Source organism: Anopheles nili, chromosome 3 (genome assembly GCF_943737925.1).
Source record: "Anopheles nili chromosome 3, idAnoNiliSN_F5_01, whole genome shotgun sequence".
NCBI lineage: Eukaryota > Metazoa > Arthropoda > Insecta > Diptera > Culicidae > Anopheles > Anopheles nili.
This window is the reverse complement of record NC_071292.1, coordinates 8,825,217-8,838,160: the sequence shown is the minus strand read 5'-3', so window position 1 is coordinate 8,838,160 and position 12,944 is coordinate 8,825,217. Positions and strand designations below refer to the sequence as shown.

Sequence of the window (12,944 nt, the reverse complement as noted above, 5' to 3'; positions counted from 1 at the left end):
ATCCCACGAGAGACTCTCTGCCTCCAGACATCCAGGGTTCCATTTTTCTGAAGCGACAACGCTCGACTGCGGCTCGATTAGACCGTTCCATTGCGTCCCGTGCCCCATCAGAAGGTGTTTTTGACAAATATCCAACTCGCCGGAACATGTCACAAGTCTCGAGTACCACACGCGCTGAGTTATAGTCGGTAGGGAAGGCAACAAAAAAAGCGCTTTTAAATCGGCCCACACCGCAGCGATCCAAAGCCAAATCACGCACGTACGTACGCGCGACACCCTGGCCATTGAGCACGCGATACGGTCCACGGGTGTAGGGACATGGCTTTTCTTTTCTTCTATTTTTTTCCCGCTTAGTTGACGAGCTGCCAAACGACTCCTCCACCGGTACCGACGCGCGAGACAAATGCGGTGACATTTATGGCTATCGTTGTCGGGTGGTTCGCTGCTCGAGTATACCGCACAATTTATGTCAACAACAATGGGCTACCATTTTTCACCGAAATATCGTTCGGAAATGTCAATTTAATAGGTAGTACATCTGTCATGCCGGCCGGGGATCCGAAATGGAGGCGCCAGAGATGGAGGCGCCCTCGCGTTCTAAGTGCACTTTGGGGTTTTCGGGGGAAAGATGGCGTTTTTTTTCTGTTGGCACCAGTGGACCGATCTGAAGATAGCACTTGCCAATATCACCGAAACCTGCCCACCCTTCGGTTGGTGGTGTAGTGAAAAGTCAAGCAAACATCTGGCAACATGTGCTGGGAAGACAAAACATTAACCCCAGGCCCTTAGTGGCGAAATTTTCACTACAGTCCGATCAAAGTGCGGTCTCGCAATGAACACGTGCACATGGAAGCATTGCGGATGTTTGCCGTTGAATGTACTGCGCTTCCGATGTTCCAGCTCGCTTCGGAACCGTCTAAATTTATCTCCAATTAGTAACAACTGTCATTGTGAGAAATCATGTTTTATGAGCAGGATCGCCTTGGACCACTTTTTGAGATGGGAGTTGCGAATGAAAAAAAAAGAAACGAAAACAACCGAATGACCGAAATACGTCGGAGAAGCGATTAATTTTACCCCCATCGTCTACCGGCTTATGATTAAAGAGTGTACGGGTACTGGGAATAAAACGCACAAAATATATTCCCCTTAAAACATGAGCTCGACCAAAAAACGAGTCTCCATCACACCAATGTGCAACAGAGTGTGTGAGGAAGATAAAATGAGAGAGAGAGAGAGAGAGAGAGAAAGAAAGAGAAAACTCAAAGTGGCTCGGGCGACTCCATCATAGCTGGCGGGGAAAAACTCATAAACATCTGCTACTTTAGACGGTTTTAAACAGTTTAAATTTATTGGTGAGCAGTTCCTTTATGAGTTCGCTTGATTTTCCCTCCCCCCCGAGACACCTCTTCCCACGCGCGCTGGGTGGCGGCAGATCGTGGGTTCGGATGTGCGTTTTCTTCGCTCTTCGTTTTCTCTCTTCTGCTTTTTCGAAATCGCATGCAGGAAGCTGGAAATCAGAATATATGACCCAAAAGGGAAACCCGAAGGGAGCCGCTGGGACGCCTTCTCGACACGAACGCCGCGGAGTGGCCTTTTTATGGGCCGCGTGGTTCTCGGGAAAACGGGCGCAGGGAAAACGCTTTGCTGGAACTGTAAATTCATAAAACGATTGGGCCGGTTTATTTGTTTATAATTTTTGGAACACCAAATGGGCAGTTGTAGTTCAGTCTGCCGAGTGCCGTGTTATGAAACGCCGTAAACGCCGTTCCCGAATGGTTGCACGCTAATTTATGGCACGGCCTCACTCGACGAAGGATGCAGGAAGGATTAATCTGCTTACATCGCACGGTGATGTTTACGCGGGGCAAAGATAATACCAATCAGGGAAACAACTGTTGGCGTTTACAAACAAGCTGCATCTCTACAACACGTTTATTCGTTTAGGGTTCGTTGTTTCATCCCGCGTTCTTCATTTGCGATGGAATCGTGAAACATTCTCCAATTGCCAGAAGCCACCAAAAAATTGGATAAAAAATCAACCAAAAATGTGTTTAAACGCCCCCTCTTCACGATCAGAAACTCCCAACAGAAGCCAATGTTTGTTTCATCGGCCCTTCAGCTCAATCAAAGTTTCATTTTCGCTCCTACGGTTCATTGATTTCCTGGCGAGATTCGACCCACATAACCGCCCGGTCCGTAATGGTTCCGAATGCCGCCCAGACAAACAGTCCATAAGATAACATAACCAAATGCGTTACGAAACCCCATTAAACAGTCGTTTGCATATATGAGACGATTATGTTTTTTTGCCAACGATCCATCACTGTTTGATAATGTCGGTAAAGAGGGTCTGGAAAATACTACTTGGTACGGTTTGAATCAGCACGCAAAGAATTAAGTTGCAAACTTCCACAACATATCAAATGTTTTCCTTAATTTATGTAGGACTTTTCGACCGATGTTTCGTTGGTTTTCAATGGCAAATATATTCGGCACGATTTGAATAAAAACGAACCAGTAAAATTACAAGCATAGCATCATAAGAGGGCCTTCTGTTAATGAAAAATATCTGTATGACACCTCATCTGTAGCTCGCGATCCTCTGGCAGTCTTCGGTCGATCGTCAACACAAAGCTCATTAAAATACTGTAAATTTTCTCTCCACCCTACCGTGTGGAGACGTGATAATTTGTTAACCAAGCAGCATGTCTGCCAACTGCGCGTGCAGCCGAAGCATACCAACCACGACACTACGAGACGGGCGGGAAAATAAATTCATCCACTCGGCGATTGATGTTTTTTCTCTTCCTTTTTTGCGCCGCATTTTCCACGCAACACTCGTACGAAAGGAGCGTGGCATTATTCCCAAGTCGATCCATGACCCACGGCAGTCATTAATAGGCTCGCACCAGCGATGTTTACATTTCCTTCCAAGGGAACGGAGCCCCTGGAAGGGACCGCGCCTGCCACCAACCGACGAAGATTGACCTTTTCCTAAGCGAAGAAAATAACTTTCAACGGTGCGGCGATCATTCCCGGTCCGATCCCCCAGCTTGATCCGCTTCAAATCGTCGTGGGGAGGGACTCAACTTAAACGTGTTCCATTGGCGTGCCCTTCATTTATTTACCAGCGACCGGCGGCGGTGACGGCAGAAGTGCTAAGTGCTATACTTAATTAAATACTGCCCAAACTGCCATGTTTACTTAAACCGGCCCACCGAGCAACACCGTGGATGCTGGTTTCAGTCCGCGCCGGATAGCAGCGTATGTTTACCGCGGCCGGAAGCGAAGAACCGCGTTCTTAGGTGTAGAATTCGATAATTGTACGATTTATGGTGTGGCATTTCACTGAAACCGCGCCACGTGCCACTAATGGGTTTGAATGGGTATGGTTTCGTTGATCACTGGGGAGCCACGAGTGGGTGCATATGAATGACCGCTTTGTATCATTCCATACATTTGAGTGAAATTCATTTCTAAAATGAAATTTTTTTTAAATATATTCAAATATCTCTTATATTTCGTCCATTCGGATTGTCTGTCGCAAAACAATAAAAAAATCTTTATATTTCTTGTTAGAAGAAAAAAAGATTCGAAAATTCATGGGCATAAACAGATATAACGGCCCCAATTTTATACGTACTGACCAACATGCACCGCCTAACGATAACGGCTTACGAATCGCCTAGGACAACGTTTAACTAAACTCGCGTGTAGGTGACGTACAAACGACTTTTTGATTGACCCAGTGCAGGAACCACGGAGTACCACCCAAACGTACCCATACACCGCCAGTTTACTCCGGCCAAAGAACTAACACCCGACGTCCAAGAAACTTTGACATCGACCGTGCGAAACTGGGCAGCATAAGTTCACATGAACCAAACATCCTCACACCCGGCCATTGTGGGATGTCGGTCAGATCGAAACCTAAAAGTCAACTTATCAGCGGACAAGATTTATGTTGCAGCTGCGGGGCCGAGCGCAACCGCTCGATACATTCCAGGTCCGGTCGGTGGATTTTTCCGAGATGCCGAGGAGAAACTGGAGCTTAGTTTTTCCTGTACAGTCCGAAACAAAAAGACCCCTAGACCCGCAGTATATTGTCGACTGTAAATCACGCGATGAAAATTGAACGGGAAAGACGAATGGGAGACTGTTCGTGTGTGCTACATCCCAGTTTTCGCAGCGGATAAGAACGACGAAGGCCCGAGAGCGGATTGTACGAATGGATGTATTTCATCCATTTAGATCTAGCACGTTGATTCAATTTATTGAGCAATATGTGCGATTGTTCTACGGCGTTGCTTAATAATGGAGATCTATTTTCAGGATATTCGATCACAAATATGATACACTCGAAGCTCAAATAACGAAACACTTCCGTCCTGTGTCATAACACGGCAGAAACGCTAGCAATCCTTTAAGGAAAGGATCTGCTTTTTATGGTGGAAAACATTTTTTTCAATGTTCCATTTCTATACACGCACGTCTCGCGTTAGGATAAACGTGATAACAAGTAAACAAACTAGTACATTCTCGGCGTACGTATAATGTCCTCGTGTCACCAGGACATTCGTTTTTGGGAAGAGATTACATTCGGCCACGGACATTATGTGACACTATAAATAAAGTAGCTCCTCGACTCGCATCGACCCCGCCGGCGCGCTGTGTGAAGTTTGCTCATGAATAATTCCATTACGCGCGTTAATATCTCCCGCCCGGCCATCAAAGAGGCACAGGGCTGCCGGAGCAATTACATTTCGGCTCCCCCGGAGGGCGATGTGTTTTTACTTAAGTTTACATTACGAGCTCCGCACGTCGCGCGCTCAAAAAAGCGCACTCATAATATCCTCAGGCAGGATACGTTCTCTAAAATAAATTATCATCCTCAGTTCGTGCCGGCCGTTGGTGGGTTTTCACGTTAGAAACCATCAACAGTATCAGGATGATGCTCCGCTTGCACGCGGATACACCCACCCTTTGCGGCTTGTGCGCGTTTAAGCTAGAACTAAATATTAATTTTTATTGTTAAGTTTGATGCGCTTGCTCGCGGATACATGCACCCTTTGCGACTTGCCATCTGATTCGTTACAGAAACGCAAAAATCTGCGAATTTGAGCGACAGTCATGCGCTCCGTGGCCGGTACAAAAATTTTGTTCAGCAGCCACTGCACGTTGTCACTGACCACGACGTCCGAGGGAAATTTGGCGCCATTTGCGATGAGCTACGGTAGGCATAAAAGAAGAAAGTGAAAAAGAAGTCATTTTGATCATTGCAGAATTTAAGCCCACGCTTCTCGACTCACCTTCAGCAGAACCTTAGGATCTTTTCCGTTCGTAAACGGTAGCCGCCCGAACAACAGCGCATACAACACCACTCCAGAAGACCAAACATCCGCCGGGATCGGATTGTACGGTTTGAAAACCAGTATTTCGGGGCTGGCGTATGCGTGGCTTCCGCAAAACGTTTGCGATAGATAGGGTTTCATCTCGTTTAACTGACCGGTCTTTTGATCCCACAACCGGCATGCAAATCCAAAATCGATCAATTTCACGTGATCTTGTGAGTCCAGCACCACGTTCTCGCATTTTATGTCCCGATGGACGATACCCGCTTTGTGGATGTATTCGATGGCATCAATCAACTGACTATAGTAGGTGCGCACCCTTGACTCAGCTAACGTTTTCTTCTCACGCAACAGGTTCAGAAGCGACCCCTTCTCAGCGTAATCCATGATAATATAAAATCTGCCCACCATAAAACGGAAATTAGACATCGACTCCACGCTCACGAAACCGTTCAACGCCGGTTCGCATACCTACCGCATGGTGGTTTCGATAACTTCGTAGAATTTGATTATATTGTCATGCTGCACAGTACGTATTATGTCCAGCTCACGTGGTGCATACTTCAGCATAAAGGTGTCAGACGTGTTCGACTTAGACATGATCTTAATGGCCACGTTCTTTTTCTTCTTCAGCCAGTACGCTTTCTATGGATAAAATTAGAAACAGGTAATTGATAGCACAAGAGCTCCACACAAGCAGATAGTACTTTAACGGTTGAAAACGTTCCGCGTCCGATTAGTTCTTGCACGAAAAACCCATTTGCTTCGAGTGTTGAAGGACGATCGGAAGAACGGCGCCGATTTTCCTGAAGAACCGTATCCAATTTCTCTTGTGTTTCTTTCATGGCTCCAACCGCAAATCAGTGAGTACTTGTTTTTAAAATGCACTTCGGTATTTTTTCTTTCGTTCTTTTAACAAAGAAATTTAGTAGCCCAATCTTGTGCTTATTCTGTCCCCCCCAATTCCATACTAAGATTGACAAAATAAGATTGATATGGCCGTTATGTCAAAAGGATTACCAAGAAAACAGTTGCATATGAATTCATAGGCTACTTTGTCTGTTATCAAAGGTAAGCTTTCAAAATACCAGCATTGCTATTTGTTTTTAGTCGAGCCTACAAAGAAGTGGTCAACCTTTGAATATACTTCAAGTGGCCCCTAGGGGTATTCAGTAGGCTACATCCCACTTTGCAGTAACAGAAGAAGAAATAGAAGCTACTTGTTTACCAATTGTTTTGGCCTGCTGTTTCGCATGGCGGCCATGAAATATTGTGTTGTTGCCTTATGTTACTCCTGGGACAAAGTTAATGTACAATTACGTCTAAAATTTATTTATTTTCGCAAATGAAACGTGCAATGCAATGTAATGTCTACCTTACAACAATACACAAAGTAAGTAATACGCGTTCTTGAATTGGTTGGTTTGATTTTATTTTGAGTCTTTTCCGCGTGTTTGGCCACATGCGGCTTCACATTGTTGGAATAAAATAGGGTTCCGTGTGTACAAACAGCGTGTTTATTCGATAGATTTCAGCTACCAACGAATTTGCTTGCGACCTCACCCAATCTGCTAGCCGTGTTCGTGTAAATGTTGCGTGTATAATGTGTATAATACGATCAAAAAGGGTTTTTTTCCATTCCGACAGGCTTACCCGTCTCAATAGCATTCGATCAGCGTTTTGTTATTGCGATAGGATAAATGTGTATTTTGCTTGCTTCGCCTATACCCGTGCCCGAGAGCACTGCCTCGTTAAACATTGTGTACCGCGAACCTTCATACACGGCCCGTAACTTGCTTTCTTACCACGGTAACACTGGGACCCTTATAGAACTCTAAAATTAAAGCCCTCAAACACACATCCTCAATGGTTACAGCTAGTTGATAATTGAGGGAAACGTAACTTCAAAAACAGCGCATCACAGCATTATTTAATCGGCTTTATTCAAATTTTTGCTCAACTTCTTCCTCGATCTCGGAAAGACAATCGCTGAAGTTTCTTCCGAAACGTTAGCCGGAAATTTACGACTTATTTTGCGCACGCGATACATTTCGATTGGAAATGAATCAAAAGAGAAAAGAAGTTATACAGCATCTTACGTGTTTGTTTGCACACATCGATTCACCACTATTTCATGGTGCTATTGCTCGAAGTAGTATGCCTGCGCGTACGGTAGAATAAATAGGTTTCTATCTAATATTTACAATAGCAAGTTCGGTCGCTTTCTTCTGCGCGGAACAATAATTGCTATGAAGTTGCTTCAGTAACACCGCACGTGCGCACTTAGCGATGAGTAGGACTTAACGTTAATTAAACCGCGCAAAGCGAGTACGATCCAAAAGGCAGCAACATAGAACCGCGTAGCGTTTCGTAAGCATAAATAACATTAATAAGGGCTTACACAATTGATATTTGCCGCTCACTTTTTTTTTCTTTTTCGATCGTATTCCTTCCACAGTTCCAGCTCCAAAAGGATAATGGCGGTACGTCTAAAAATCACTGGATTGGTTTAGTGGGATACGTCTGATCCTGCTCTGCCATTGACTAGCCCAGGCGGTCCCACCAGTCACGATCCACCAGTTCGGGTTATCGTGATAGAGCCACTTTTATAGTACTGCGGTATACTGATCATGTGGTTGGTGCGTCGACCACGACTAGGCTGACGGAGTATGTTCACGATTTTACCTAAAATCGAAATGAGAACGTTGAGCATTATTAGCGAGCCTCCGATATACGACGACCACGTGTGTCTAGCAACTTACCGAGAACATTTAGTGAGTGAAAGTGTTTGTGCTTGAAGTGAATTATTTGCCTCAGGTTGGTGTTGGCGTTCCACCGCTTTGCTATCTCAACAGAGCTGATCTGCACAACCTCCGGAGCATCAGAGAACGGATCAAGCTGAAAACGATCAATTGTCGAAGAATTACGTTCCTGTTAGGTAAGTTAGTTCTTCGCAATATGACTGATAGTGTGTTGTATTTAACGAACCGGGTAGTATTGAACGTCCAACGATTTATCATCACAGCATGATTTGATGGCCTCGATCAATTTCTTGTAGTTGCAGTCGCGCTTCGACATGTGTAGCAGATACTGCGGTATGGTCATTTTGGTCGTATCGACCTCGTATTGGTCGAGAAAGTGTTGTTCAAGCACGTTCAGATTCGGTACAATCCCAATTCTCGTCTGAAACAAGCGGCAGGATAAGAAAAGAGGGTTTTGGAAGTTTTCTTCGGCACTCACCAAAGCTTCTATTATTGTCAGTTTGTTGCAATTGATCGTGTAAATGGTGACGCTATGTTCCGAATATGCCTAGAAAGAAGAAAACGAAACGGAAAACATGAGCTATATAGTTGTAGCCAGCTAAATCCGATATGTTTTAACAGACCTGTTCATGGTAATCGATAGGAACCACCTGATCAGGTGGTAACCCAGAACGATGGTGACCCTCCGTAAGCTCTGGTGTTCTTGGTTTCCCTATCGATCGTTCGTCAATACGCGATAGCCTACCACTGGGAGGGGTTTCCTTGAGGGTGTTGATTTTATGTAAAGTCTCAAACACAATCTGTTCGGCACGAAGATTCAGCAACTCATCCTCTTCCTCAGAGCTCCGATTGTGGTGGTCCAGGGAATCATAAAAGTAGGAATTTGCCCGTGCCAACGAGGATTGTGCATTCGCTTTTTTCGTCGAGTTGATGCCACGTTGACAAACATTACAGAACTGGAATCTAGCAGGAATTTGTTTCGGGTACATAAAGAACTCTTGGCCAGCACAGTTCAAACATTGCGTTTCTTCCCCGTTCTCGTTCAATCCTCTTGACTGACCACTCGCTACATATTCCCGTGGTTCATGAAATAGCGAATACTGGTGAAAGCGGTGCTTTTCTGCACCATCTGTCTCATCTGATAGAAGTCCCAGGTCCAGCTTAAGGTTTTTTGAATTCGATGAGCCTTCCCGACCACCTGATGACGAATGACTTGCCAACATGGGCATGCTTTTCGGAATGGCACCCGTTTTGTGAGCTTGTGAAAGACCCACCGACTGTTTTGAAGCACTATCCGTGTTGTGAATTGGTTTTTTTACAATGTCAATAACGTCTTTCACTTTGCAATTCTCTCCGTCTTCAATAAATGGTTCAGGAACGGTACCTATGGTTCCATTTAGTCCGACGATTTGTGCGGCTTCATCACTGGATTCGGAAGGAATTTTGTCTCTCACCATACCGTTCTCGGATGGTGATGCCCGTGATTCATAGGCTACCACGTTCATCAATGGAATTGTGGGTGATCGACTCTCCGGAGATGGCGAACGGGTTACGAAGGGCTCCTGTCCTTGCTTGCCATCGGTAGGGCGTGCCGCAGGAATATACATAACATCAAGCATATCCTGCAACGCATCTTGATGTCTACTAACGTTCTCCATCTCCGAGCTCGGTTCTGGATCGAAGTCCATCTCAAGGAAATCGGTTTCTTCGTCTGGTGGCAGATCGCCTTGAAGTTCTAGCAGCTGTCGCCCTGCTCCGGCTGGTTCTTCGCCGCGATACGCGTAGATACAGTCATCTGACGTGGACGCATTGTCATCGTCCGAATATGCGTTATCTGGCAGCAGGATGATGTCTTGAATTAGGCCGTTTTCGTTACTACACGACGGATTGCCAATGGAATTGTTGTCTGAAAGCTCGCCGTCGTCCGGTAAATCGGACACGTCGTTTAATTCCGCCGTCAAAGCTTTCAAAGTGAGCTCTCGTCGATCGTTCGATACGTCGACGGCAAGCTCGTGATGCCCGGGACCCGTTCCGTTGGTCGTAGGATTAAAGCTATTGGTGTTAGTAGTACTAGAAATGGTAATAGAGGTAAGGCATTCCACACCGTTCTGCTGTCCCGGGTGTATCCGTTCTGAGGGGGCGTTAATACTAGCGCAGGCCGTTGGAGAAGGTTGTAAAAAAATGGCTGATACGTGGCGAGTGGATCCTGCAAGGAAGGCAAATGAAAGTGATATGAAAAATACAGTGTTGCATATACTCGTTACACTTGATTGAAATTTCACGATCCGTCATTTAGTGCGTGCCATTCGTGGGACCTTTGAGACCCATCCTTACCATTTTCAGCGAGAACTTTTTCTTTCACTGTTAAATCATTTGCCACGGCTCCATTTTGATGGGGCACGGCAGAAGACGATTCGTCGTCCTTCATCATGCCGGAGACACGTTCATGTACCGTAGGCATAAGATTTTCTTGCTCGATCAGATTGTTGTTGTTGAACTGGTTCTGATATTTGGCAGCGGATATCGCTTTTCCAATGCAGTCAACTGCAATGACTGCTGTTCGGCCGCCCGCACCAACGAGTCGCCCTCCGTTGGCGTTATAACAGCACTCCTCGTTCTTGTTGCTATCCATCGCCGGGTTGAGGTGAGCGCAAGTAGCCGTTTGCCGACCCGCAGTCAGGAGATCTTGTTTGCGGTGACAAAGAACGCTATTTACGATTGTTGTCGCGCACAGTCTCTTCGCTACTACCTATGATACTCTTTCCCAGCGCTTGTTGTAAGATTTCCTATGATGTAATGTTGTTTATTTTAAACATAGACGGTGTTCGCCTCACATGCCTTCCATCGCTGCTGCTCCATTGGTCAGCAAGTGTGAAGACCGAGTGAGCTGCAACGGAGCCGCGTTTAGGGAGTGTAGGGGAACTTCCAAACTCCAGAATGACCACTTTCGTATGAACTCGTGGTACGAACAGAACCGGATATCAATTGTAGCTGCAATCTAGCCATTCACATGACTATCACGACACAAATTTCACCGATTCCGAAACTACCGATGACCCTTCCTGTGGGGTGAATCGTTCTAGTTTTTGTTTGTTTTGGGCAAGTTACGCTCTGCTGTTATACGTCGCAATATCCGCAATGACCTTACGACGTAAACACGTACAACGAAGTAGAAAGCCGCTCGTGGTGCAAATAGTTCGTAATTTTTCACAATGCTCACCATCGGCCGCCAGCGAAAATGTTTGCGACGAAATTTATTATTGTTCTTTCTCTTTCCTGCCCTTCCCGATCCATTAGCCAAACAACGGGTGTCATATTCTGACAGCACAGTTGTTGCGCGCTCTGCAGCGCCATCTCCTAGCAAAATTTGTCACACGTGCAACAGTTCAAACGAGATTTTTATTCAATCACAGTACGCTGTATCTAATTTGTTTCGTTGCGTGTTTAGTGTGTGTGGTTTTTCATTCAATTATGTCGGAATTTTACCGTAGAAATTTAGCCACATTCATTTTATGCGGTTTAATAGTGTTTTTGACTGTGTGGCACACGTTGTTCATTGGTTATACCCCGAGAAGCAATATTCAGAAACCCATCGCCATTACGGAGGTAACTAAAATTTTGTTTATTATGGTCGTAAAATTAATAAACTATAATAAAGCCTGTTATACTACTTGGCTGAACTATTACTGCTGTCTTTTAAATAGCATCATGAGATGGAAAGAGCAGTATATATTATGCAATCAGAAGTTGAGCCTCATGCCTCGAAAGCTGGACTTGTGGAAGAAATGGAGTTACTCAACGAAAAAATATCTTTGCTTAAAAAAATTAACTTTGATAAGCTAGGACCAGCGGATTATGCTGCTCATAAGTTTGGAGGAGAAGTATTATGGGTAGCTTCCACGGTCCCATCAGATGCTTCTGTTGGAAGCAAAATTAGAAGTATGATTTCTTCGTTTTTCGACAATTACGATCGCATGCAGTGTATTATCAAGGTATCGTTCAGTTTGTTTTAGTTTTGTTCTAGAAACAGAGTGTTTGACTGTGATTTAATTTATAGGGTTGTGAGTATTGCTATGTTTTGCACAGCAGCTCTGGCTCTATAGTCTTCAAGTTAGTTACGAGCATATATCTGAGTGCAATAACGATCGAACATATTCCACAGCAAGTAATACCGTTCGAAACAGACGTTTATAGTGCTATCAAAGAGTTTTCCATTTGGGTAGGTGATGCATTGAGCATCTTATTTAGAACATTTTAATCCTGCCATCAAATTTCAGGGCATGAGTACTAGTAAAGCGAAGAAGGTATATCTCGGCACATTTTTGTTTGATTATGCCAATTCTTTTCTGCAAACAATGTATGTGAAATCTGAATTGGAAACACCTAGCTTTCAATTCATTCAGCTTGACATTCATTCGAACTATGGCGAAAGCTACACGTGCATCTATCGGTAAACAATTTTTTTAGCAATAGCCTCAGTTTTCCTGATGTGTTTTGAATTTTTCCTTTTGTTTTCAGTATACGAATTCACGGCACACCCGCTAAGTGAGGTATTTTCCAAAAAAAATGTTTCGCAACCTGAGTTTCTTTTGAACGGCTGATAGAATTTTTCACTGAACAAAAAATTTAAACTTTGCTATATAGTTGAAAACGTTTAACAAAATTTTGATCAGTTTGTTTTATTTTAATATTTTTAGTTGCTGTTAAGCAAAACGATAACACGATAAGTTCACGGTGGAATGGTGTGCAAACTGAGCATTGCCTTATACCTGACATTTGCAGTCTGGTAGCAAATGTAAACAAAAGCATTTTTTGTATGTAGTAAATG

At 44.4% G+C, this 12,944-nt stretch overlaps 3 protein-coding genes across 3 annotated transcripts; 1 reads left to right on the top strand and 2 right to left on the bottom strand.

Annotated features, from left to right (window-relative positions):
* Positions 1–5,021: 5,021 nt before the first annotated feature.
* LOC128722570 (testis-specific serine/threonine-protein kinase 3) lies at positions 5,022–6,199 on the bottom strand. Its single transcript, XM_053816242.1, has 4 exons — positions 6,062–6,199; positions 5,830–5,999; positions 5,313–5,754; positions 5,022–5,231 (listed from the first exon to the last, which is right to left on the bottom strand). The coding sequence occupies exons 1-4, from the start codon at positions 6,197–6,199 to the stop codon at positions 5,022–5,024; spliced, it is 960 nt and encodes a 319-aa protein (XP_053672217.1).
* A 562-nt stretch (positions 6,200–6,761) lies between these two features.
* LOC128722566 (uncharacterized) lies at positions 6,762–10,748 on the bottom strand. The gene is made up of 6 exons (XM_053816238.1): positions 10,451–10,748; positions 8,740–10,322; positions 8,595–8,663; positions 8,343–8,537; positions 8,117–8,252; positions 6,762–8,039 (listed from the first exon to the last, which is right to left on the bottom strand). Exons 1-6 carry the CDS (start codon positions 10,746–10,748, stop codon positions 7,921–7,923), a joined length of 2,400 nt encoding a protein of 799 aa, XP_053672213.1. The 3' UTR covers positions 6,762–7,920.
* An 839-nt stretch (positions 10,749–11,587) lies between these two features.
* LOC128722564 (SUN domain-containing protein 3-like) lies at positions 11,588–12,665 on the top strand. The gene is made up of 5 exons (XM_053816236.1): positions 11,588–11,722; positions 11,821–12,108; positions 12,174–12,335; positions 12,394–12,566; positions 12,635–12,665. Exons 1-5 carry the CDS (start codon positions 11,588–11,590, stop codon positions 12,663–12,665), a joined length of 789 nt encoding a protein of 262 aa, XP_053672211.1.
* Positions 12,666–12,944: the final 279 nt, after the last annotated feature.